The 25,420-nt window shown below is 28.8% G+C and overlaps 4 protein-coding genes across 10 annotated transcripts in view; 3 read left to right on the top strand and 1 right to left on the bottom strand.

Moving 5' to 3' along the window:
* The first annotated feature begins 647 nt into the window (after window positions 1-647).
* Window positions 648-7,886, top strand: LOC138945120 (protein argonaute-2-like). Of its 4 annotated transcripts, XM_070316372.1 has the most exons (16): window positions 648-798; window positions 1,346-1,630; window positions 2,555-3,156; window positions 3,320-3,673; window positions 3,925-4,146; window positions 4,584-4,713; window positions 4,855-5,219; window positions 5,294-5,410; window positions 5,477-5,759; window positions 5,971-6,126; window positions 6,233-6,392; window positions 6,482-6,569; window positions 6,634-6,797; window positions 6,903-7,170; window positions 7,403-7,587; window positions 7,661-7,886. In XM_070316372.1, the coding sequence occupies exons 1-16, from the start codon at window positions 786-788 to the stop codon at window positions 7,737-7,739; spliced, it is 3,471 nt and encodes a 1,156-aa protein (XP_070172473.1). In that variant the 5' UTR covers window positions 648-785; the 3' UTR covers window positions 7,740-7,886. The 4 variants fall into 4 exon arrangements, with proteins under 4 accessions (XP_070172473.1, XP_070172471.1, XP_070172472.1 ...); XM_070316370.1 differs by having other exon boundaries at window positions 1,346-3,156; XM_070316371.1 differs by lacking the exons at window positions 6,482-6,569; window positions 6,903-7,170; window positions 7,403-7,587; window positions 7,661-7,886 and having other exon boundaries at window positions 1,346-3,156; window positions 6,634-6,791.
* A 285-nt stretch (window positions 7,887-8,171) lies between these two features.
* LOC138945121 (ribonuclease H2 subunit B) lies at window positions 8,172-10,342 on the top strand. Its single transcript, XM_070316374.1, has 5 exons — window positions 8,172-8,663; window positions 8,816-9,054; window positions 9,158-9,443; window positions 9,672-9,892; window positions 10,096-10,342. The coding sequence occupies exons 1-5, from the start codon at window positions 8,552-8,554 to the stop codon at window positions 10,189-10,191; spliced, it is 954 nt and encodes a 317-aa protein (XP_070172475.1). The 5' UTR covers window positions 8,172-8,551; the 3' UTR covers window positions 10,192-10,342.
* Window positions 10,343-10,620: 278 nt separating this feature from the next.
* Bulli (regulator of MON1-CCZ1 complex protein bulli) lies at window positions 10,621-24,282 on the top strand. 3 transcript variants are annotated; one of them, XR_011448885.1, is made up of 14 exons: window positions 10,621-10,713; window positions 10,778-10,988; window positions 11,064-11,369; window positions 11,451-11,625; window positions 11,702-11,861; window positions 11,938-12,043; window positions 12,126-12,279; window positions 12,396-12,459; window positions 12,543-12,762; window positions 12,838-13,007; window positions 13,092-13,367; window positions 13,437-13,713; window positions 17,856-18,012; window positions 23,738-24,282. XR_011448885.1 is itself a non-coding variant. In XM_070315918.1 (12 exons), exons 2-12 carry the CDS (start codon window positions 10,860-10,862, stop codon window positions 13,696-13,698), a joined length of 2,022 nt encoding a protein of 673 aa, XP_070172019.1. In that variant the 5' UTR covers window positions 10,621-10,713; window positions 10,778-10,859; the 3' UTR covers window positions 13,699-16,011. The 3 variants fall into 3 exon arrangements, 2 of the variants coding, with proteins under 2 accessions (XP_070172019.1, XP_070172020.1); XM_070315918.1 differs by lacking the exons at window positions 17,856-18,012; window positions 23,738-24,282 and having other exon boundaries at window positions 13,437-16,011; XM_070315919.1 differs by lacking the exons at window positions 17,856-18,012; window positions 23,738-24,282 and having other exon boundaries at window positions 10,686-10,713; window positions 10,803-10,988; window positions 13,437-16,011.
* The window catches only part of LOC138944859 (GTP-binding protein Di-Ras2), a 78,744-nt gene continuing 74,981 nt past the window's right edge, over window positions 21,658-25,420 (bottom strand). For both annotated transcript variants that reach the window (XM_070315922.1, XM_070315921.1), the window contains one exon: window positions 21,658-23,955. In XM_070315922.1, the coding sequence (XP_070172023.1) occupies window positions 23,751-23,955 (205 nt within the window). In that variant the 3' untranslated portion in view covers window positions 21,658-23,750. The remainder of the gene's footprint in view (window positions 23,956-25,420) is intronic.

Consider the following 25,420-nt stretch of genomic DNA (forward strand, 5'->3'; position numbering starts at 1 on the left):
CGCAACTCTCCCGATTTTGTTGGCCAAAATAGAGTGCGCATGCGCGAAATAAATAAGTTGGCCAGTAACGCCATCTAAATTTCTCTCTTACTTACTCTTTTCTACTCTTTTGTTCTCTCTCACACTATTTAAATACCCAATTTAATGGCTACTGCCTACCTTATTTGGTGGAATAGATGACATTATATGTTATTTATTGTATGATCGCGTAATTTATCAGAGTTTCTGATACAAAACGATTACGAAGCGATTGCAGATATTTAATATAATTATATTTGTAATTATAATATTATATATATATATGTTTTCTTGATACTGTCTAATTTTTTGAATATTTTATTTTTTTTTTGCTCTTTCTATTATTTCATGTAATATATTTTGCATATAGCATAATTATTTATGTAATATATTGTATATTAGCATAATTATATTTATCTTTTTATTATTTTATTTTTTTCCTTTTTTAAATATATTATTAACAATTTATCTATATATATATTTTTTTTTATTAAAATACATTATTTTGGATTATTATTTATTGCTACATATGTATCAATGAGTTAGAGAGAGAAAAATCAAGTATGAGAAGAATACTCGACTGTGATTGGTCAATTTCTTAAGGCTTATGGCTTAAAATCTCTATTGTAGACGCCGCATTAAAGGCAAGACGATAGACGGCAATAAAGCTTTGTGACTACGCTTGTAAAGTCGTTGATAGTATCACCAGTAATTAATTTGAGGAAGGTGATTTTTCAGAAATATTGACGAATATAAACTAAGACAAAATGAGTAAAAGAGGTATGTGAAGTAATTATATGTGATTGTTATAAAAATTATCTTAGCTTATAGATTATTCACTTAAGTTGCATCATCCAATATAATTGATCAGTTTCTTAATGATAATTTATATAGCATATTAGCATTATTTAATATAAGAAAAAAAGCATTATTTAATATAAGAAAAAAAAGAAACGTTAGTATATAAAAATTATTTGAAATAAATAAATCTATATACTTCTTAAAATATATTTAGTCTACAAAAGTAGTTCCATATTTCAAAGTTATGATAACGATATCTTTTCAAGGTTATAATAACAAACAAAATCCAATACAGAAGTTTTGATTTTATTTTTAAAGTATAACGTATTCACGCTATTATTATCATGTATACTCTGAGACAAAATCAAGGGGAAACTTATTTTTGAAAAGAAAAACATATTTAACCTTTTCATAATAAATAGTTGAATTAATATATATGTTACTGACAACCACAAATCTGGAAACTTAGTTAATGTAGGCTGTTTAAAATATGTATACATATAAATATGCATATGAATATCATCAGGTTTACCTTCAAAGCAACTACCACCAGATTCATCTTCGCAGCGGCAAGAATCACCAGATTTACTTCCACAGGAGCAACAGTCACCAGATTCATCTTTGCAGTGGCAAGAACCAGCAGATTTACTTCCACAGCAGCAACAATCACCAAGTTCATTTTCACAGCAGCAGTCATCAACAGATTCATCTCTACAGCAGCAACCATCACATTTACCTTCGCGGCAAAATGAAGCACAGGGCCTATCATCATGGCCATTACAGCAACAAAATATACCAGATTCATACATTGGTGATCAACAACAAAACTTTCATCAATTGCAATCGCAGCAAACATTAAATTTTCAAGAGCAACTATTATCTTCACAGCAGCAACAATCGCCAGGTTCATTTTCACAGCAGCAATCATCAACAGATTCATCTCTACAGCAGCAACCACCACATTCATTTTCGTGGCAAAATGAAGCACGGGGTCTACCATCATGGCAATTACAACCAAGCTCATACATTGGTGATCAACAAGACTTTCATCAATTGCAATCGCAGGAAACATTAAATTTTCAAGAGCAACTATTATCTTCACAGCAGCAACAATCGCCAGGTTCATTTTCACAGCAGCAATCATCAACAGATTCATCTCTACAGCAGCAACCACCACATTCATTTTCGTGGCAAAATGAAGCACGGGGCCTACCATCATGGCAATTACAACCAAGCTCATACATTGGTGATCAACAAGACTTTCATCAATTGCAATCGCAGGAAACATTAAATTTTCAAGAGCAACTATTATCTTCACAGCAGCAACAATTGCCAGGTTCATTTTCACAGCAGCAATCATCAACAGATTCATCTCTACAGCAGCAACCATCACATTCATCTTCGCAAAATGAAGCACGGGGCCTACCATCATGGCAATTACAACAAAATATAATATCAGGCTCATACATTGGTGATCAACAACAAGGCTTTCATCAATTGCAATCACAGCAAACATTAAATTTTCAAAGGCAACTATCATCTTCACAGCAGCGACCATCACGTTTACCATCGTGGCAGAATGAAGCACGGCGCCTACCATCATGGCAATTACAACAAAATATAATATCAGGCTCATACATTGGTGATCAACAACAAGGCTTTCATCAATTGCAATCACAGCAAACATCAAATTTTCAAGGGCAACAAAATTTATATATGTCATATCCATATGCAGGAGGATATTATCAATATCCTTCACGGAATGTAGAACGGAACCAAGAATGGCAGCCACACTACTCGTATGGAGTATTAAATTCAAATCGACAATCGGTACAAGAAGCAAGCTACTCATGGAGATCGCCAAGGCCAAGATTACAGCAAAGCACATACAATCAATCACGACATCAAATATCACATAGCCTACCTCAACAACAGCAAGTACCACAATACTCACTTCAACAACATCAAGTAACACGGGCTCAACAATTACAACCACAAATATCACACGATCTATTGCATCAAGTACCAGCAAATCCAGTCCTACAGCAAAGTACATTCGGGCAACAAGTACCTCCAGTTTTATCACAACAGCAACAGCAATATAGTTTCTTTCAACAGCATGAAATGAGAGATCAACAACAAAGAATGGGAGGCCAACGACATAGAATCAGGGGCCCACAACAGCAAGGAATTCAGACTCAATCACACCAATATTTTGAAGCAGAAGTTGATAATGCTAACTATGATGAACAAACACAAGTTGTAGAACAAGATAATGAAAAGGCTAAATCCAATACGAAACAACAGCAGCAGGCAACAAAAAATATTATATCTGCGGTAAAACAATTAAATATTATATTGTAATAAAGTTAATTATTTATATAGTTATAAAGAATATCTATTATAAATAGATTTTGAGATCTATTATATCATTTTTGTCAATTCAAAAGAATTTTTTTTAAAACAGGATTTTTAAATCTTCATTTTTCTTTTTTTTCAGCTATCTCAACTTACATTAAAGCAAACTTCTCAAGAAACAGAAATTACACAAAAAGTATCTTCGACAATGAAACAATATCAAGCTTGTATACCGAAAAGGCAAGGTGTTAAAAAAGCTGAAGGAACACATATAAGTGTTTTGACAAATATGTTTAAAATTAAGTTTAATGGAAATTTTACTAATGCTGTTCATTATGATGTAGATATTACATCTACTGTTTCAAGCAAGTTTCCTAAAACTTTATATAGAAAAGTTTTTGAAAAATGTAGAAGTGAACATTTTACTAACAGATATCCGGCATTTGATGGAAGAAAAAATGCATACAGTGCAAAAGATCTTCCTTTTGGCAGTCATGTAAGTGATATATAACATATGTAAATATTTTTTTAATAATAATGCAATCTGTTATATACACATTAATAAATTTAAGAATTTATTACATCACTAATTATAAAATAAATAGGAGTTACGAAATAAATTTTTTATTATTTCTTTTAACCTAAAAAAATAAATTTTTTATTATTTCTTTTAACCTAAAAAAATAAATTTTTTATTATTTCTTTTAACATAAAAAAGAAGACAAATTTTTTCATTATTTTGCATAGTTGGAAACTGATATTAAAATCCAGGATTGTAAAAAACATTGTGATAAACAATGTGATAAACATGTGAAGATATTTAAAATTATCTTTAAAAAAGTAGCTAATATCGATCTTAACTGGATAAAAAACTTACGATCTGGTCTTGATGAGGTTGACAGAGATCAAACTGGTATACAAGTTCTCGATATCATCATGCGTCATGGACCCGAATCACAATATGTGAATGTAAGCAATTAATAGTAATTTTACAGTAATTATGAATGTAATTTATATATTAATTTTTATATTAATATAATAAGTAAATGATTCATAATAAATTAATTATATATTTATGTGTTAAAGAATGGTATGCGCATATAATATTATTTGAATGTATTTTCCTGTTTATAAATTTATATTTATATTTTGAACAATAGAATTACAATAGAATTTAAAAAAGAAGATATATATATATATATATATATATATATATATATATATATATATAATAAATTCATGAACGGGAAAATACAGTCAAACAATATTATGTGTGTGCACACACCATTCTTTAACACACACACACAGACATATATATATGTGTGCATACGCGCATGTTTAAACGCATATATATATGACATAAAATATACTAGCGATAGAATATAAAATGTTATGTATTATTATAGATTGGAAGATCATTGTTCTGGGATCTTGGTATAAAAGAAACACTAACTAATTTAACTGGTGGTTTAAGTTCAGCACGCGGCGGATTTTTATCCGCTGTACTTGGCTGGCAAATGTATTTAAATATAGATGGTAAAGTATCATTAATTAGCAAATCTAGACACACATTGTTAAAGCTTTTACAAGAATTTTAAGGTGTAAACTGTGTCTACATTAAATATCTTTGTTGATTTATATTTAATATTTTTTATATTTTTTTATCTTTTTATTTAGTTGTTCATAAAGGATTCATCACGCCTCAGAAGGTTGCCGACTTAATATATGAACTTGATTCAGAAATGAAAAGGAATAATGAAAATAAAGAAAATAATAATAAAGCTATTGCTAAATTTTTGAAGGGTGTAAAAGTGATTTACGAAGTGCCCCAACAATCTGATAGTCTATTTCGTTTGAAGCCCCGGACATATCACTTAAATGGATTAGGTCCAAATGCTAATGAACATAAGTTTCTTTATAATGGATCTGATATCACAATAAGAAAATATTTTGAGAATCGTTACAAGTACATCTTGCGTGATCCCAATTTACCTTGTCTTTCGGTAGGCGCACAAGGAAAAGAAACTTATTTGCCTGCCGAAGTGCGTAAGCCGCTTTTATATTTGCTACAAATGATTTAGTAATATTAATTAAAATATTGTTCAAATCTTTATAGTTATGTACTGTTATGGCTGGTCAGTCTGTCAAAAAGTTGAATAAGATACAAACTTCTAAAATGATTACAGTAGCAGCAGAGAATGCACTTAAACGTCGTCAAAGGATAAAAGAAGCGGTAAAGCAGGTTTAATATCGTTATATAAAAAAATTACATTATAATTTATTTTTTCTTTATTTGTAGTTCAATAAAATCAATGTAAATATTGATCCTACTATGAGGCAAGAGTTTCGATTGTCTGTCGACACAGAAATGGAAAAAGTGGATGCTAGAATCTTAAAAGCTCCAGCATTAAAATATGCTGACGCAGAAGTGCCTGTAAATAACGGAAAATGGTATATGAAAAAATTTGTGCAACCTATGAGATTAAAAAATGACGAATGGACTATTATAAATTTGGATAAATCTCACAAATTTGTCGCACATCATAATATGTGTGTATTTATGGAAAATTTAATAAGGATTGGTAAAGTATATGAAAAATAAGTTAAAATGTTAAAGTTTTGTGTTATGTGACATTCCTAAAAATACAATGTACGAATAATACACTTAATAGCTACAATTTGAAAAAAAAATATATGTTAATTCGTGCAACTGTAAATTTAAAAATATTCGAAAAACTGCTATTTTTAATTATGTATATTGCATTATATATATTACTTTTTTTTTATGTTCAGCGCAATTTGTTGGTATGCAGATAGAAAGGCCCAATACTAAAAATTTCAAAAGTTTGGACCCAGAAAAAACAGAAGAAATCAGAAACTATTTTGAAAATAATAAAGCGTTAAAACTGATAATAGTAGTCATATCAAATTCTCCAGACACAATATACAGTGAGTATACAGTATTTTTTATATTTTTTAATTCTAAATAAATTAATTTGAAATTATTTATGTCTCTCTCTCTCTCTCTCTCACACACACACACACACACACACAGACAAGATTAAACAGATCACCGAGTTGGAACTAGGTGTCTTGACACAATGTATAAAATATCAGAATATCTGTGAAGATAACAAGAGCACAACAACAATAAGAAATATTCTATTAAAAATAAATACGAAATTAAACGGCATTAACCATATACTCTATACGAGGTGAGTAATATTTGTGCCTTACTATTTTACGAAGATATACTTTTTAATAATCTCGAAAAAAAATTTTTTTTATTTTTTATCTTTATCAGACCAAAATGTTTTAATAACGTTTGTATGCTTGTGGGTGCTGATGTAACTCATCCATCTCATGATGAGAATACACCTTCTATCGCAGCAGTAAGCATAATTATTAAACATTTGTGTGAATATACATGCATTAATGGAAATACTATTAATTTAGGTTACTGCAAGTTGTGATACGTTCGGTTTCCAGTATAATGTTGTGCATAAACTTCTACAACCCAGAGAAGAAATAATCTCAGATCTTGAAGAAATAATAAAATTTCAACTGGTAATTTATCGAGAAAAAACATCATGTCTACCAGAAAGAATCATCTATTATCGGTGTGTAATTTCATGTTTAATATATATGTAAATTATTAAAACATTAAAATATCATATTTCCTGATATATATATTTACAATTGCATATTTATATTTTAATGTATAGAGATGGAGTTAGCGAAGGACAATTCCCACAAGTCATGTATTATGAAATACAAGCTATTAAACGTGCATGTAAGGCACATAAGGCCGATATTCAAATTACCTGTTTAGTTGTCCAGAAGAGACATCACGTGCGTTTTTTCCCCATAGATGATCAGATGTTAAAGAGCGGCAGAAAGCCACAAAATGTAGAAGCGGGCACAATTGTCGACACTGGCATTACTCACCCAAATCACATCGATTTTTATCTCGTCTCACACGAGAGCATTAAAGTAATGTTATTAGTTACAAAAATATATTTGTTTATATAATTATATATTTCAATGTTAGAAAGAAATATACTCTTAATGTAAACAGTTGTAATAATTATAATAATCTATTTTAAAAAACATTATAGTTAAGTATGTCAGAGTAACCACAATTTTATGCAATAAAAACATTTATTTTTTCGATTATTAAATATAGTTTAATAAACTAATACTGTTAATGTTACATCATATACAGGGTACTGCAAGGCCTACCAAATACAGATGTATATGGAACGACTCTAATTACACTGAAGATGAGATAGAAGAATTGACATATTATTTATGTCATATGTATGCGCGCTGCACAAAAACAGTAAGTTACCCAGCGCCAACTTACTACGCTCATTTGGCAGCATATCGTGCAAAAGTTTTAATACAAGGGTAAGCAATTGATCACAATATAAATTGGTCATCAATTATGACATTAGTAACTTATGACTTCTTCTACTTCCAGACGTGATTTAGTTAATTTGGAGATGGTACAGCAAGAATTTAATAAAAAAATGATAAATTCACCAATGTATTTCGTGTAAAGAATTTTATATAAGATTGTGTATTTAAAGCTTGACACATCTAGTCAGTTCTACGTTTTTTCAACAATAACTCTATCTTGTTTATGTATTTCCAGCTTTTCTATTTAAAAATCTGATATAACAAAAGAAGAAGAGGAAATTGTGATATTATATATATACATGTATATATAATTTTATTTTTCATAAAAAAATAAAATTTATAAGAAGTTATAAGTATATATATTTATTCTCTTTTTTTGTGATTTTATATTTTTAGAATAACAATATGCAGTTTTTTTATGTATATTATTATAACAATGTTTAGTTCACATATTTGTATATATTAATTGTAAACTTATCATGACAAAATATGATTTTAATATATGTGATTGCATGTGTAAATAAATAGATCAATTAATAATATTTATACTACTTGCGTATGTGTGTCATATCAACCAGTCACAGTCAACCACAAAATCACATTTGGATTTTGGATCCTGGTCTCCTGGCGTTCCATCTTATGCATGCCACCAATAAATAAATTAATGATCACCTTGTTTTGTGCGATACTGATAATTTTTCAAAATTACGAATGAAGGATGATTTATATAAATGATGAAATAAGATCTAGGAACAGAAACGCTTTGTAGCTTGTAATTTGTGATCGTTTAACCTATAACGACGATTTTATTTGCTCGATATTGCTCCATACACAATCGGATTCCGTCTGCAAGAATGTTTTTGATTTAATACGCGTATATTAAATTCTGTGCATCTGAGATTTATTCTTGAAGTTGCATGCCTTGAACGGAACGCATCTCTCGTAGGAAACAATGCAACGTACAACGCGCGGGAAAATGCCGCGCGCTAAAGGATCATCACAAAAGTCCACTAAAACGATAAATTATCACTCATCGATAAATACATGGGTATTTCTTATGAAAGGTAAACTACAAGATTATGAACAATTTATTGTTGTTTGGTTATTACTTTTGCGATTAATTAATATTCTCTCTGGCAAATCGTACTTGTCACATATACAAATAGTTTCTAAGTATATTTATATATATATATATAAATATGTTTATATTTTTTAGGAGATAGCCTGAACAGCTCAAATGTGGCTCAATCAGAGATTGTGAAACTTAGACATCCAGCCTCTAATAAGCCAACTATATTTGTATTTAGTCCTGGTAATCTCACAGTGCAAGAAGTTTTAATCTTTGACGAAACTAAAAGGGCTTGGTTCATCGACAATAATGTCAAATCTGATGGCAAGTTATATTTGTCAACACCAATTGATCCAATCTTTTTAGTTTTGCCGTACCTAAGAAAGGTAAATATAGGACTTTAATTAGTAAAATTATTTAAAATTAATGTCTTTATGTAGACATTATTAATATCTAGTATTTAAATGTAAAAAAATGAATATTTTATAGTCACAACTGGCGCAACCTTTAGAGCAATGTCTCTGGGACGAGGATTTTCCAGAAACATATCGCCTTGCACAATGTGAAAATTTGAAATTGTGGTTAGTTGCTGATTGTAAAGGAGATAAATCATTACAAGCTTTCAAGTTTAATGAAGACAAATCATTAAAGTGGTTGCAGAAAAAAGTAGAAAAGGTGGCACATTTATTGAAGCAAAAAGGAGTTCATGTGTCTCAAGGTGCTATGAGTGCTACTTATGTTAAGAGTACTAAATATGAAATTGGCACAGAGACAGGTAAAAAAATAAGATAATTATAAATTACGATTACAATATTTAATAAAAAAAATATAATGAACTGAATAAGATTAAACATTTGAAAATTTCTCAATATCTATTATATTTTAATTGAATAATGTGACAAAATCAAAATCGATTTTCTTGAAATTATTATCTATAAGAAAAATAATTTATTAATAAAATATATTTTATATACAACATTAAAACATTAATTTTTTTTAATAGAATATTTGAAATATGCGCATGGAATTGTATCTGAATATCTTGCTGAAGATCTCTCACAGAAACTGGCACAATATTTGAATATACCCGATGAAACAGAAAGTAAAAAACGCAAACTAGATAGTCCTAAAAATGTAACTAATGAGAAAAAACTTAAAAGAGATTCCTTTGAAGAAAGCCCATTGAAAGCAAAGACAAAGAACTTATTAAGTAAACCTGAAAAGGTCAGTTACTTTACAGTTATAACTAATAATAAATATCAATTTGCAACTAAAATTTATCAACAATTTTTCTCTATTTTAAGATTGCAACATATCTGCTTTTATTTACAATTATAAGGCGTTGTAAAGTCTATAGGCGATTTTTACAACATCATGTTTTTAAACAAGATTATGCAATTTAAATATCTGTAAATTTTCTTTTATAGATACAGAAAAACATTGCTCCTGGTAAAAAGGAATTAGCTAGACAAAGAGCAGCTGCAGGATCTAAAAACATTACTAGCTTTTTTCAAAAAAAGTAGATCTTACAATACAAAGATATATACATTGCAACAATTTTATAAATTACAATTTTATAATTTATGAACGCCTTTTTCAATATGTCAATGTTTTTATAAATTTTATTGTTTTGTATAAAAATATGTGTTTAAAATAACATCAAAGTTGAAAATTGCACTATTATTTCATTGACAAGATTATATAATAGGAAAAGAATAGTTTTTTTCAATAGTCTTATGAATTTTTAGGTATAGTTTAAGTTTAAATGCAACACAATAAATGCAATTTGATAAATCATTTTTTATTTATTTTAATTTTTAATTATGTAGTGAAACATTCTACATATAGAACACAATAGGTTTGTTTTATTTGCATTTTTACTATTCAGATTCTCCGTCTTCTCTTTCTATTTTTACATTTATATTCGATTCTGATTTTTTTTTATAGCTTTTATAAACATAAAACTTTGTTCGCATCTGTGAATATATATTTCAGCGTTGGAGAGAGAAATCAAAAAATTTAAGTGTAAAAAATGCAAGCAATATGTAAGTAAATCTAATGTAGAGAAAAACAGAAATTGAGGAGATTTTTTAATTCTTATATTGGTAGCACTGCGTTAGAATTTTATCCCTAGTGCAGTCCCGAGAACTGTCAAGCGTTTGGATTTTGGATTTGGATCAGATGATCAGATATGCCAGACATGGAAGTTGACGATCGGGGGCAGAGCGACAATTATTATCTAGAATTGTCTGCTGATCCTATCAGGTTCGAATCAGTCAGCTGCCTCACGAATGTGTTTTTCGATGATTCGAAACAACAAGTTAGTCGATTTTCTCAGTTGATGAAAAGTTTTTTATCTCTATTTCTGATATGATAAAAATTAATCTGTACACAGGTATTTGCAGTTCGCTCAGGTGGTGTTACAGGAGTGCTCGTTAAGGGCCCGGACCAGAACTTAAGTTTTCGGATGGAGGACAGAGGCCCGGTAATATCTATCAAGTTCTCTCCTGATATGAACATACTTGCGATTCAACGCACTAATTCATCAGTGGAATTTGTCAATTATTCCTCTGTATCCGGCTTGGATCATGTTGAGTACTCTCAGCCATGCAAAGGAAAGAACGCCACAATATTGGGTTTTGTTTGGACACATGGCACTGAAATACTTGTAATCACGGATCATGGTGTAGAATTGTTTCATGTAAGAAATTTCTATACTTTTTCCTTTCTATTAATTAGAAAATTATATTAGTCAATATCAAAATTAATGCTGTTGTTTCAGGTTAATTCAGAGAAACGTACTATTAAAGCACTAAAGTGCTTAAGTTTAGGGGTAAATTGGTTTGTATTCTGCCCTAAAAGTTATTTGGTATTATTATCATCTGGCACGGTTGGTAATCAAATACAAGCATTGAACGTTACACCTGGGAATCTTCATAAATTAACTAAGTTTGAAAGTTAGTAAGAGGCAACAAATATGTTTAAATATATTTAAGTCAGACAAATTATTTTTGCATCTGTAATATATTTCAGTTGAGCATAGTATAACAAAACCAGGGAAACTGGCTGTTTCTGAAAGAGATGTTGCATTGGGTGTATTATATGGAACGCCTTGCATAATTTTGTTAAGGCATCAACCAGGAGCTAACCGCTCAATGGGAACAGCATTTGTATATATTTATACTGTACATAAGTAAGATTTGCTTTCTATTACTTTAAATGTAATAGCCAATATCTGTGCATTATATTATAATTGTCTTCTTGTGCAGGATGATGACTATCAAAAAGAGTCATATGTTAAAATTGGATGTTAGTGGCAGATTTGCTATAAATGTTGTTGATAATCTCATCATTGTTCATCATCAAGCATCAAAGGTATTACTATTATATTATATTACCATTCAATATAAATAAATTTATTTCGAATAGCAGAATTTAACTGTGTACTTTTATATAGACGTCAATGATATTTGATATCATGTTGTCTGGGGTGAGTGATGGGACAGTAATGCATCATACCAGTGTAACTATGGCAAAACCAATTAAACCATTTAATCTTAAAGTACCAGGTACAACCTTATCCGATCAGATGTTTCAGCCATGTCAGTTATGTATCCTTTCATTTAAATATAAATCTTATGTTTATGGGGATTTAAGTATAATATTTAAATATTTATAACAAAATTATCTTAATGATCTAAATGTATTGAGTCTTAATATTACATAGATTCCCCTAATTGGGTTGTTTTTCAACCAAATATAATAATTGATGTAAAGCTGGGTTGTTTATGGTACGTTTGTATTTAATGCTTCTTATTTTGAATTATTTGCATATCGATCTACGAGTTTTTTTATTTATTTAATATTAATACAGGTATATCGAGCTCAGATTGGAAGCTTTGGTGAAATTAATTACAGATAAAGTACTCCTTGTAGAATTTTTAATGCAACGATCGAATGCTAAGCAGATATTAATACAAGTTTTACAGAGCTTAATGACGCAGTTACCTATAAGCTTAATGGAGATGCCAACTATATTTGATAAACTTAATTTTGTATACAGAAATTATCTAGAAAGCGAAATACAAAATCAGGTAATGCTAAATTGAATTCTTTTTGTATATGACAATTAGAACACAATATATTATCTATTTATTTATTAATTTCAGATGGGAACACCTTTACAAAATAATGTAAAAAATATAACAACAGTGGCTGAAAATTTTAAGTATAAGTTATTACTCGATCAAAGCGACATGTACAGTCACATATTATCCAAATTTCCTGAAGACACAATAGAGCCAAAGATGATAATATGGGTTTTGCTTGAATATATCAGGTATATAAAAATTATATAATAGCTGATAACTCAGAATAAATTCAGTTTATTTTATTTTTTATAATTGTATCGGATTTCATATAGATCATTAGCTGAACATGGAATACCGGTGCAACATTACTTGCACGAATTGATCATCACAACGCTAGTACATCGAAAGGCTTACTATCAGCTCCATCAATTGTTACAATATCACGTGGTCGCTGATTCAAAGCCTTTAGCCTGCTTGCTACTTTCTCTGGAAAACTTGTATCCGGCAGCACATCAGTTGGCATTGGATATGCTAAAGCGATTGGGCAACGCACATGAAGAGATAATTGAAGTGCTTTTATCTAAGGGACATATTTTGGCTGCCTTGCGGTAATTTGGAAGGTTATATCTTGAATTCGAGATGACATTTGGACACAATAATATGTCTACATTTTTTAGATACATTCGTTCAGTTGGGATGGTAGATCAGGTATCTGCAAGAAAATTCTTAGAGGCGGCGAAAGCTGCTGACAACGCGACACTTTTTCATTCGGTTTTCAAGTTCTTTGAACAACGCAATTTGAGATTGCACAATACCACGGCTTTTACAAGAGGAGAACATTGTCAGCCATATGTCCAGTATTTCAAATACCTATTCCATGGAATGGACAATGAATGCAATTCCGACACGAACTCGAATGTTACAACTATTTCTTCATAGGATTGTAATATTAATGTTTGTATAGCATATACATATAAAAGCAATAGGTAGTAATTCATCTCTTTATTTTTATTTAATGAAGTTAATGAACAAGTTGCATGCTGTAGCTGCTTTAATATTTGTAAATTCCTGTGATGATATTGTACAATTATATACGTGCATACACATGACACACACACATACACATATATAGGTTATTTATTATTGAAGAGAAAAGAGTAAGAAAGAAAGAAAAACTCGATTTTTGTAGTGATATGTGTAATATTTATCTATCAGAATAATCTTTCATTTTCACTTTTTTATTCTTATAAAATCCATGTTGCAGGATTCTCTTTAGTGTGTAAATTTTATATTCAAGATTTCTACAAAGTGTATAAAGTTTCTTTAATAATATTTGATATAGCGAGACTTTCTTTTAATGTAAATGAAATATATTCAAAATTAATTTCTTTTTTATAAAATAATCAATTTTGTAATCAAATCCATTTTTCTTTTTTGATATATTTTGGGATAATATTACACACATACACACAGGTTTTTAAATTAATAACCAATTATAATCGTCTTTTGACATTGTATGGTAAAAGATAAATGAGTTGGTTGCCAATCAATGTTGAAGTACAATATTCAGTGGAGTTGTGACAATAGGAGGATATTAAATTGTGTAAATATCAAGTGGAAAATACAGTAAAATTTATATATACTAAATATGATTGCTTATAATAAGTCAAAGATTATACAGTAACAGACGCTGAATTTTTAATTAAATCTAGAGAGTGATAATGGAGTGGATAAATAAAAGTGGAAAATAGTTAATCTCTCACATCACAAATGCAAGTGCTTTTTTATTACGATTAAGCCGCAACTGCAACTGAATAATGTCGAACGCACAGTTCTATTAACTAATTAGATTTGCGCGATTACAAAAATATTCAAGTTGTCAAAGTAACATGCACTTTGATAAAACAAAGAATTGCGAATGAAGTGCTTACACTTGAAAAAACTGCGAGATACTTAGAGATTGGTCATAAAAACATATTATGCATTGTCTGTTTCATCTACGATATATTTATTATTTGCGGTAAATCAAGCGACTCCGGAATTGTTTATAATTATTTGATTTAGAAACTAAATTGCGATCCAATAAAACCTAAAATTTACGATTCTCTTAGATCAGTTTTATTTTAAAACAAATTTTTTTAAATTTGTAATATTCGGAAAATATTCTAGCGCAAAAGAAATGTTTTGGGCTGCAATTTTCGATTGTACAATTTTTCATCTTTTTACATCAAAAAAGTTTTAATCTGCGGGATTACTATGGAATCAATGATCAAACATGAAATTGGAGATATTAACATCTTATTTCTTGCAACAATATATACCGCAATTTTTTTTTAAGAGAAAATATTTATCTTCATTAAAAAAATTTAGGGATAGGAATTCTAATCCTGTTTTTAGTTTCAAAGTGTGTGTATATTTAACTTTGTTAATAAACAAAGTCAATTGTCTTATAAGATTAATATTATTGATTCCGGTCCATCTGATATCGTGCGATTCTTTATAAGTACGATGGGGACATGTAAATATTCAATCTAATTTATACGCCAAACCGAAAAATTGAAAGAAAGCAGAGCAAATTGAATATCTCTCATTAACGCACAAAAATAATGAGAAGATACGTCGACGAATAAAATTATTATTATAAGATAAATTTATATCTGTATGTGTGTGTATATGTATATATGTATGTATATGTGTGCGTGCATGCGTGCATGTGTATGTGTGTGTGTGTGTGTGTGTATATATATATATATATATATGAAGTGATAATGAGGGACATTTAATATGCTCTATTTTCAGTTATATATTTCTTATTAATGTATCTTTTTATTTTCTCTTCGAAAAATGAGCGAGTAGTTATATTATTTTAATTACAGGAAGTATAAAAGAATCTATTTTTAAAAATGACAGTTTCAATAACATATAGAATACAGAAATTACGCATTTGCATCAATTGCATCATAAACTGTTTTATGTAGCACACGTGAACAAAATATTATATTTTAATTAATATTCTCGAATGCAAAATACCTCTTGTTATCAATAGCCGATAAATACAAATTTCTTTGCAATAATCACTTCATTAAAAAATATTTTAATTACACAAAGTAAATTTAATATATAAGAGATATTCTATATTAAAAGAAACAAAATCGGCGTAAAAAGAATTTATTACTTATTTTGAGATAGAAAAATATTTTTTAACAAAAACAAAGTGATTTTTAAAATCTTATTTGGTTCAAATGGCAATTTTAGAAAAATATTTATATTTTAGCGCGTAAAATCAAAATTCAAATTTATTACATTTTAATTGGTTCTCATTCATTGTGCCCGACTTCATACTATACCGATACTTTGCATTGTACTCGATCTGATTTTTCGCCGAGTTCATGTATTTCCTGCGTCGCATAATGTCAGAGAGATTAGTTTGTAATTATATATTATAACAATCAGAAAAATAACATAATTTTGTAAACAATGAAAAGGAACGAACAAAAAATTGGCACGAGCATATATATAAGTATGTAAATTAAAATATATATATCAATTAAATTCGTTTGCAAGATGATCGATTGGGGAAGATTATGAATCGTTCTGTGCGTTCAAGAAGAGCGTAAATCAGTATCAGATTTCACATCGTTTCGTATACGGCAAAGTTCGCAGATAGACTAATAACTCTCAGCGTCGTCGTGGTCCGTAATAAGCTCGTCGATTAGTGTGCGATAAAAGGTAAATTAAGTTAATTTTACAAGTTACTATTTTTTTCGACAACGAGAGAGAAAGAGAGAAGAGAGAGTATAGATATACAGACACAGGCATATCGATAGTTTGAATTCGGATTTCATTGGTTCTCCTCTTAACGTCTTTATTACCGTCCAGCTTACAGATAATCGTTGTGCGATTAAAATTTTTCCAAACCTAAATGTTGATAAGGCCAAACGATGCATATAGTTTATCTTGTTCCTGTTTACATTTTTATTGTACAACTGTAACTATATATTATTTGTGAATTGCGAACAATGGTAAAAGTATCTTTGATTATTTCAGTATTTCTCGCACGATTATCTCACATTAAAAAAAAATATATATATATATATATATATATATATATTAATTTAGAATATTAATCTGAAATATTTGTTTTACTTTATTTTTCTACTATATTTCTATTTCTAATTTATACCTGATTTACAAGTGTGTAATTTTATCACTAATCATAACAACGTGATATATATCTCTGAAACTTTATAAATGTAAATTTTGCGACCTGAATATAATAAATTAACTGATAAGCAGTCGGTAAGCAAGTCGTTAAGATATACGAGCGCCTTAAGTTTTAACTTACACATAGATATTAGAGAGAGAGAAAGATTCTCGAAAGTTTTTCAGTTTTGATTCATTAGCTTAGCCTCTTGTTTTCGCCTTATATACTATATGTACAATTTGCCAAAAAATGTACGCATTTTTTTTTTTTTGATATTTATAACATATTTTATATACGATCAGAAACAGATTAAAATAAAGTTCGAAACAAGTTGTAATATTTAAAGTATTCAATAGCTCAATATATTCCGAAGAAATATTCTAAGCTTTAACATTGGTATAATTTTAATAAATTTATTTTTTACGCCTTTTTTGCAGCAATTACCACGTTTTTGTTCTCATGGATGAACACAAAAATCATGTGCTACATCCATATCGAGCTGAATTTTTAAAATTCTCAGTTACTGATCCATTCTACTATTATTAACATATCATCACTTTATATTCATATTAATGTGTTTCTGTTGGTCGTTACATAATTTTGCAGAGCGTTAATATTAATATATTATAATATAAAATATAAAAGTAAAATGTGTAAAATATGAATATAATAATATAATATACAATATTATTCTTAAATAAAAAATATTAGGTAAACTTTTAAACTATGCGTACAGTTTTCAAAGGGTATTTCAGAAATAATAGAGAATTTCTGACACAATCTATAATATATAGATACACACGATATCGTGCCGATTACCGATAACGTATACAGTATCATTTGGGAAAACATACCTAACTACATTAAAGGTTACAACATTAATTATTTACAGGGACATCATTACCCGGCCATTCCGCTTGTTTGCGCACGAGATTAAGCTTAAGGAAATTAGAAAGAGGACGCTTATATATACATAACATTTCTCGCAGACTTCGAGAAGAAGGGTGGAGCGTGTCCTTGATTTCTATGCGACGATACGCAGATTAAAAGTGAGTACTCGTATACATAAGAGATATATTGTATCGTTGCAAAAATCCCGATTATTAACAAATTGAAGATAATAATTATATTTGTATGGCTTTCTATGTACATTATCCGTTCTAATTAGAAGGTACTCGGAACAGACTCTGGAAAAAAATCGATTATTATTCGTATTAATTGCTAAACGCCATTGTCCCATTTTCATGCAAAAAACTATTTTGTTACAATTTTTTAAAGATCGGGTTAACAGCTTTTGTCGATCAATCTCTTATGCAGATCGAAATTCTAAAGATTGATCGATTTTTGGTCCATTGTACATATTTAAATATAGACTGAATAATATTCGATCATCATTTAGAGTATGTGTTTTGGATATAAATTATGGGTGCGGAAAAAGCTTAAGCAAGATACGAGTAAAAAGTTTAATGGGAGTCTACTTCAAGAGAAATCTGTTGAAGTTATGCGCAAAGTTTTATGGACACAGAGGAGAATGTTTGCTGCAATCGTTATAACAAAATTGCATTTGTATATCGTCGGTAAACGTGCAAGATCTTCTAGATATAACTTTGCAGCCTGTCTTGAATCGTTTAAATCTTAGAAATCTATTTCGATTTTAATCTAATTTCAATACTTTTTTATATTTTATTATAATTTTTCCACGAAATTATATCTTTCCTGTTATATGTATATTTTTTTCTTTTGTGATTTATATATTTATTTTTAAGAAATTTTTTGAAAAAAGTTATGTCTTATCTCCTAAACGCAGTAATATACAGAAATATTTTTATATTTACCAAATTTCTGTGCATGTATATATATATATATATATATATATATATATATATATATATATATCTAATATATAACTAAATCTATATTTCGGATGCTTTGAGAAATTAATTGTATTTTTCTTTCTTACATGTTGCACGTTTATCGATGATAAACATTACATGAATATTTATACAAAGACGATAAAACTGATAGAAGTAGTACATGGATTTCTCGCATTAAAATGTCAAAATACAAAATTTCACGCATATACGTTTGCGCGGAACATTCGTGAGATACTCACTAAGCATATTTTCATGACCTTTCTTTCAACAATGAACTTACGCAGAACATCTCATGATTTCAGTTCACTTCGCTGAACGTACCTTTCACCTTTATAATTTCCTCTTGGTCGCGCGAAAAATATCTTAATAGGACGGTTATTAATATTCGTAATCTAGTCGCGTTACTTAACAGAGCGGCGATTGATCCTTTTTTTAGCTTGCGTCTTTATCAATTATCGTCTTAATCAATAATCTCCATTTAAATCCAAAAAAATTTGTTTTCTGCTCATATTTTTTAGATAGCTTAAACTTTCAAGCGTGAATTACTCCAATAATATTAAAAATATTGCCGCTAAAGTAAAAATACTAAACAGCTTGATAATTGACATAAGTATAAAAATGAATGGTGATATTTTAATTGATATTATAATCATTATTTTGCAAAAATCTTATTATAATGCAACATTCATTATTTTCACATTTACGCTAACAATTGGCAACAAATTGGCAAAGTTGTTCATTATTTTAATTATTTAAATTACACGATTTTGTAAAAATTTTCTTTATTCTTGATGAGGACGTATATATTGCTTCAAGTATTTCATACTTGAAAATTTAATCTCTACAATTATTATTACAAAAGACACTATATTATGATATTAGCATACATAAATTTTCTTTGCAAATATTAGTCTTTCTCTAATTTATTTTGCAATATATATCAAATTAAGTTAATTCATATTTTATCGTTAGCAAAAGGCTTGATATTTTCCGCAAAATATCAGTTTTGCTTTAATACCGTATCTGAGCTTCTTACCGAAATATTTTAATCTTTATCTTTGTAAGTATTTTGTACGATCTATTCTCGCAATTTAATTCGCAACAAATTTAAACATATCTCTACTTTCACGATACAAAAAATAAGATACATTGAAAAAATTTTATAAGTTATCAGATTATATTTTGAGAAATATATTTCTCGCATACAACCGCGAATTAACGAAATTATAACAACTATACAACATAACTCTCCAATATATGCGAATATTTTGTGCGAAATTTCAAATATCGCATAGAATATTCTCTCATCTTGCTATTCCAATTTTTATATTTGCTTAATTGTGTAATGCTATATTATACATTTTTTTTTAATGTCTACGTGTCAATTGTGACATATATTCAAGATACATTTTGCGTACATTTGAGTATTTTGTAATTGTTTCAGATTGTAATATCTCTTTCAATCCCTTTTGTGCATCGGTTCAGTTACGATGGTATATGAATCTCTTCCTTGTTCTATTTTATACAATTTAGAGATAGATCTCTTTTCTTATTTCATAATTACATATACAAAATATTTTTTTTCAATATTTATTCCACCATCTATTTTGATTTATTTTGAGGTAAAATGTATTTTTGATTTTACAAAAAATAAATCTCGCGTATTACAAATAATTCTATTGTATATCAATATACAATATTTTTTTGTGCTTTATCAATTAAGTAATTAATTTGGAAATACTATCATAATATTTTTTTTACACAAGCAAAAGTTTTGATAATTAATGTTTTGTTAATTTAATATTTTTCTTAGTTATTGTCTCTTTTTGGATAAATATTTTAAAATTATATTTTTAATAGAAATAATGATATGAATGTAAATATTATATTCTTATCTCGTTGAATATATATATATATATATATATATATATATATATATATATATATATATATATATATATATAGCTTATAATATTATTTTAATTCTAAATAATAACAAAAAATCTAATAAAAAATTGGAACGTATAAAATATATGTGTCCAAAAATAAATAATATAATTTAATACTCTTTAAAGCATAATATATGGTAATAATGTAATAACAGCAGTAATAACAATTATAGTAACAGCTAAATTAAATATTGTAAAAAATAATTGGAAGAAATTAGAGCATGAACGAGATTCGTTAAGAGAGAAATGTACATATATATAGAACAAGGAGGAGAATCGTTTGTATCGATTCGTCCCTAACTACATTATAGTCAGCACCCTATCTAGATCCGGATATCTAAAATAATGTGCTTCGATATATCTCCCGTAGGTACGTGTCATTGGAATTTCTAATGGTATCTTTAAATGTTTATGAATATATAATTCCTAAATATATATGTGTGTATATATATATATGTCGCGTATAGTATACTTTCGGGATATTAGCATGATATTTCCAACGATTGCGAACCATTCACGTGATTATTATGCACTCGATATACAGAATAAAAACTAATATATTATGACCTTTGAAATTGTTAAAACAACGTTTAACCCATATAAAAATTTGATAAAAAGATTTAATATAAAATTAAATGTTTTACACAGGATATCTCAGAACTATCATCACTTTCTATGAACATTTTTTAAATTTAAATATAAAGTTTAGTTGGATAAAGTGATTATGAAAGATTAATCATTTTTTTTAATTCTATCACATACAAATATTATTTTAACAAAATCTTAAATAAGATATTAATTATTAAGATATGTAACGCGCGTTACAATATAAAAATTTATCGAAAAATGGTTGAAAAACTTTAGTGAAATTCTTGTTAAATAGGATTTGACTGTAATATTGTTGCACATACGATAATTGGAGAATCAGATCGTCAAACTTTAAAAAAATGTGTTTTCATGAAGACAATATGTAATATAAAACTTAAAGATTGTAGTAGCTGATTATTATCATAAGAATTACAAGAGATAAATATTATAAGAGAGAATCATAAATCTGATAACAAAATATAACTAAAGAGGTAGCAGAAAAAGAGATATTTTTTGTGCTTTGTAGATTATAATTTGTTATTAGCAAACAATTTTCTTTTTGCATATGGGCGTTGTTTGCGTGCCTGAAATTTCTTGTGACACAAATAAAATTGATATTTACACAACAATTATGAATGTGCATCGCGTGAGATAAAAGGTTTTAAAAGTGCATCTCTGAATTTTTAAAATGGTCGTCCAAGCGTACATATTTAATCGTAAGAGTAGCATGTGTTACAAAATTTCTGTGTGCCTAATTGACATTTAAATTGATTTTAATTTTGCCAGATATTATTGAACATTTTTGTTGATAATTATTTTAGATAACGATTAACGTTTTATCACACACATAATGTTTTGCCAATTGTTCATTGCAATTTCTAACAGAATATTGAGAAAATATTAAAAATATCTTGTTTTTTTTCCTGAGTAACTGAGAAAGGCTAGATTTTTTTTTCAAAAAGCCGTACCTTAAATTGGCCATTATCGATTTTATTCTCACTTTTGTCTTATTAGTACGATCTCGTTAGATATTCAAAATTCACAAAAAATTTTTTTTATCTTTTCGTATGTGGTTTTTTGAGACTACTTTCATAATATTTGTTTAATATTATAATACTTTTGTTATTTCATATATTCTTATTTTGTCTTTTTCTTTTCCTCTTTTTTTTTCTCTTATAATTTTACGAGTCTTTTGAACGAATCTCGCACTTTACGAGCGCTTCCATTTTCCGAAGGTAAAACAACGCTTTTATATATAAATTCTTATGCGATTAATTACACGTTCAATAGAATCTTTTAAAATTTCTAGAAAATATTTAAATTGAAGAAATAAAATGATATGTCTGTTTTATATATGTTGTGTGTGTGTGTGTGTGTGTGTGTGTGTGTGTGTGTGTGTGTGTGTGTGTGTGTGTGTGTGTGAATATAAACATTCAACATGTATCTTATATTAAACAAACTTTTCTATGTGCAATAATTCTATATTGCGCCTTTGTATCATATATTTGGGGATACTCTGAAAATACTGCAAAAATAATCGTGAGAAAATGTTGCTTAATTGTTAAAATTGCTCCTTTTGCCACACAAAAATATGATTTTCGAATATATAATGGAGTCTTTTGTCATTTGAATAATCATAAATATTTTCACGAGGAAATATAAGTTTATCCATTTGTTGAAAAAATTATATATCCGTCATAAAAGATTAATTTCACGTTCACATCGTTAATGTACCTATATACAAGATATTCTGAAAGAAATGTATATCGATTATAGATTCTTTTTTTCATATAATTGCATTCATCTTTTTCTTCGACGAAAATTTAATGCTTTACTTACTTACAATACATTTAAACGTTAAAACTTAATATTGTCCAAGTAAAAGAATTTCGTATCGAATATTTAATATCTGGGCATTTAATTTTGCTAAAGAAAAAAGCCAATCTGAAACTCAGGATTTGATAATAATACTCCTGCCATCGATACATACATTTTCTGATACGTATTCTACGAAGTCGGCGCGACGGTTTATATCTTCTCGAGCTTCTCAAACTAGACTCTTTTTAGGGCTATAGTTACTTTATGGGCTTACTGTGTTTACTTCTTTCTTGCTTTCAAAGTCTCGTAAATCAACGCGGAATAAGCAAGTACAAGTAAAAATGTTGATCCGCCTGTTGGTCGTCTAACAACCGTAAAAAGATTTTATTTGCCGTAAATCGCTTTTTTGCAAATATCGCGGGCGCAATCTCGAGTCTTACGTTTACTTGACTCGAAAACGCGTTTCCATTCCAATAATCGGAACCTGATTCCGATCTCCTGCTCCGCGACGAAAGTTACCATTTCTTCCTCGATTCTTATTATAGGTATGATCGGGCTTTAGGAAATGTTGCAATCGTCAGCGTGGGCATCCCTGATCTGTTGTTTCGTCTTTCTCGAGGCGCGTCTGATCAGGCTGCGACTACGCGGCTTGCTCTTCACCTCCTCGGTAACAGCGACGACGCTGGAGCCCTGAGCTGCGACTACTTGCTGAGGATTTCCACCGGGACCCGCGCTGCCGGTCCTGCCGCCAGGACTGCCGGACCTTCCATCGCGATAAAATAATAACAGATGTAAATTAGATACGGTCGAAATTATTGTTTATGCTTTGTTTAACGTTACAACTATTCCCCCGGTACTTTTTTCAATTATATCTTCGTCGCGTGCGTTTACAGTCTTAATTTAATTTTTGAAAGAAGGATCGATGACTCTTTGATAATAAGAATTTATATCATCCGGAAGGAGAGAGAGAGAAGATTATCGTAATGCAAGAAAAGTCAGCTTTTTCAAAAGAAGTTTTAAACATTTAGAACAAAATAAAAAAAGTAGTAGATATTATTTAAAATTTTATTAAAATTTGTAAAAAAAATAGGTCGATAACACTCTTTGCATTACATTATTATAATTAATTTATATGTAAATTCTTCTATAAATTAAATTATATATATATATATATATATATATATATATATATATATATATATGTGTGTATATATACAATGAAAAAATAAATGAACAGATTAAAAATTTTATAGCTTCTTATTAAAAAATGCTGAAAAATATAAAATTTAAGTCAAGGCACACTTCTCGGGGCATAAATCTAAGAGGAAATATTGAGCATTTGATAAAATTAGTTTTTTCAGCTATAGTATTTTTTTCAAAGATACAATGTCTTCCATGAGAATCATCTACGGAAATATATGGTAGACATTCCGCGTATGTATATATGATTCAAACAGCTGCATAAGAAAGTAGCACAATATATAGCGATGAATAAAAAGAATCGAGCGGTACAATTGCGTGCAAGCTATCGAATATCAATAATAATAAATATATATGAGAAATAACAAGAAATTGCGAATACTTTCCAGTGCAATGTAACGTAATCTGTTGACAATCCGAAATAAATATCTAAATCGTAAGCGATATTGAACGAATTATACAATTATGTTTACATTCTCATACGCTCCAATGGCAATTGGCGACGCGGAAATTACATATCGAAAATCTTTTAGATTATTAATATTTGTTTTGTCAATTTGTTCTTCATCAATCGATAAAACGAATCGCGATTAAATGACGGATTTTCGAATGAGAGTTGCATGTGTGTGTTAGATCGAATGAGGTTTGCCGTCGTTATACGGTCGTTTGAAAAAATCGTGATGCAATCTTATTTAGCACGCATGTATATAATTTAACGAGTTCTTTCTCAGATTCTACGACATATCGGCCATCGAATGCATGACTTTTTCAAGCTATTCACAAAACATGGTTTACCTACATACGTCGATTACACGTATGTGTTTCGTTCAGATGTTATATTCATCTTGATCAGTTCTACCGACTGAACATATTATGCAAATTGCGTTATGAAATTATTTAATCAATCTTAAATATTAATTATGATTTTTTTTATATACCATAGCCCTCTTTGACAAGTATCACGAAATCAAGAAAATAGCTGATTATAATTAAAGTTAATCTGTTTCATATATAAATCTTGACAATCA

This window comes from Polyergus mexicanus, unplaced genomic scaffold (assembly GCF_030449975.1).
Source record: "Polyergus mexicanus isolate NDT 795.1 unplaced genomic scaffold, iyPolMexi1.0 SCAF_3, whole genome shotgun sequence".
Taxonomy (NCBI): Eukaryota; Metazoa; Arthropoda; class Insecta; order Hymenoptera; family Formicidae; genus Polyergus; species Polyergus mexicanus.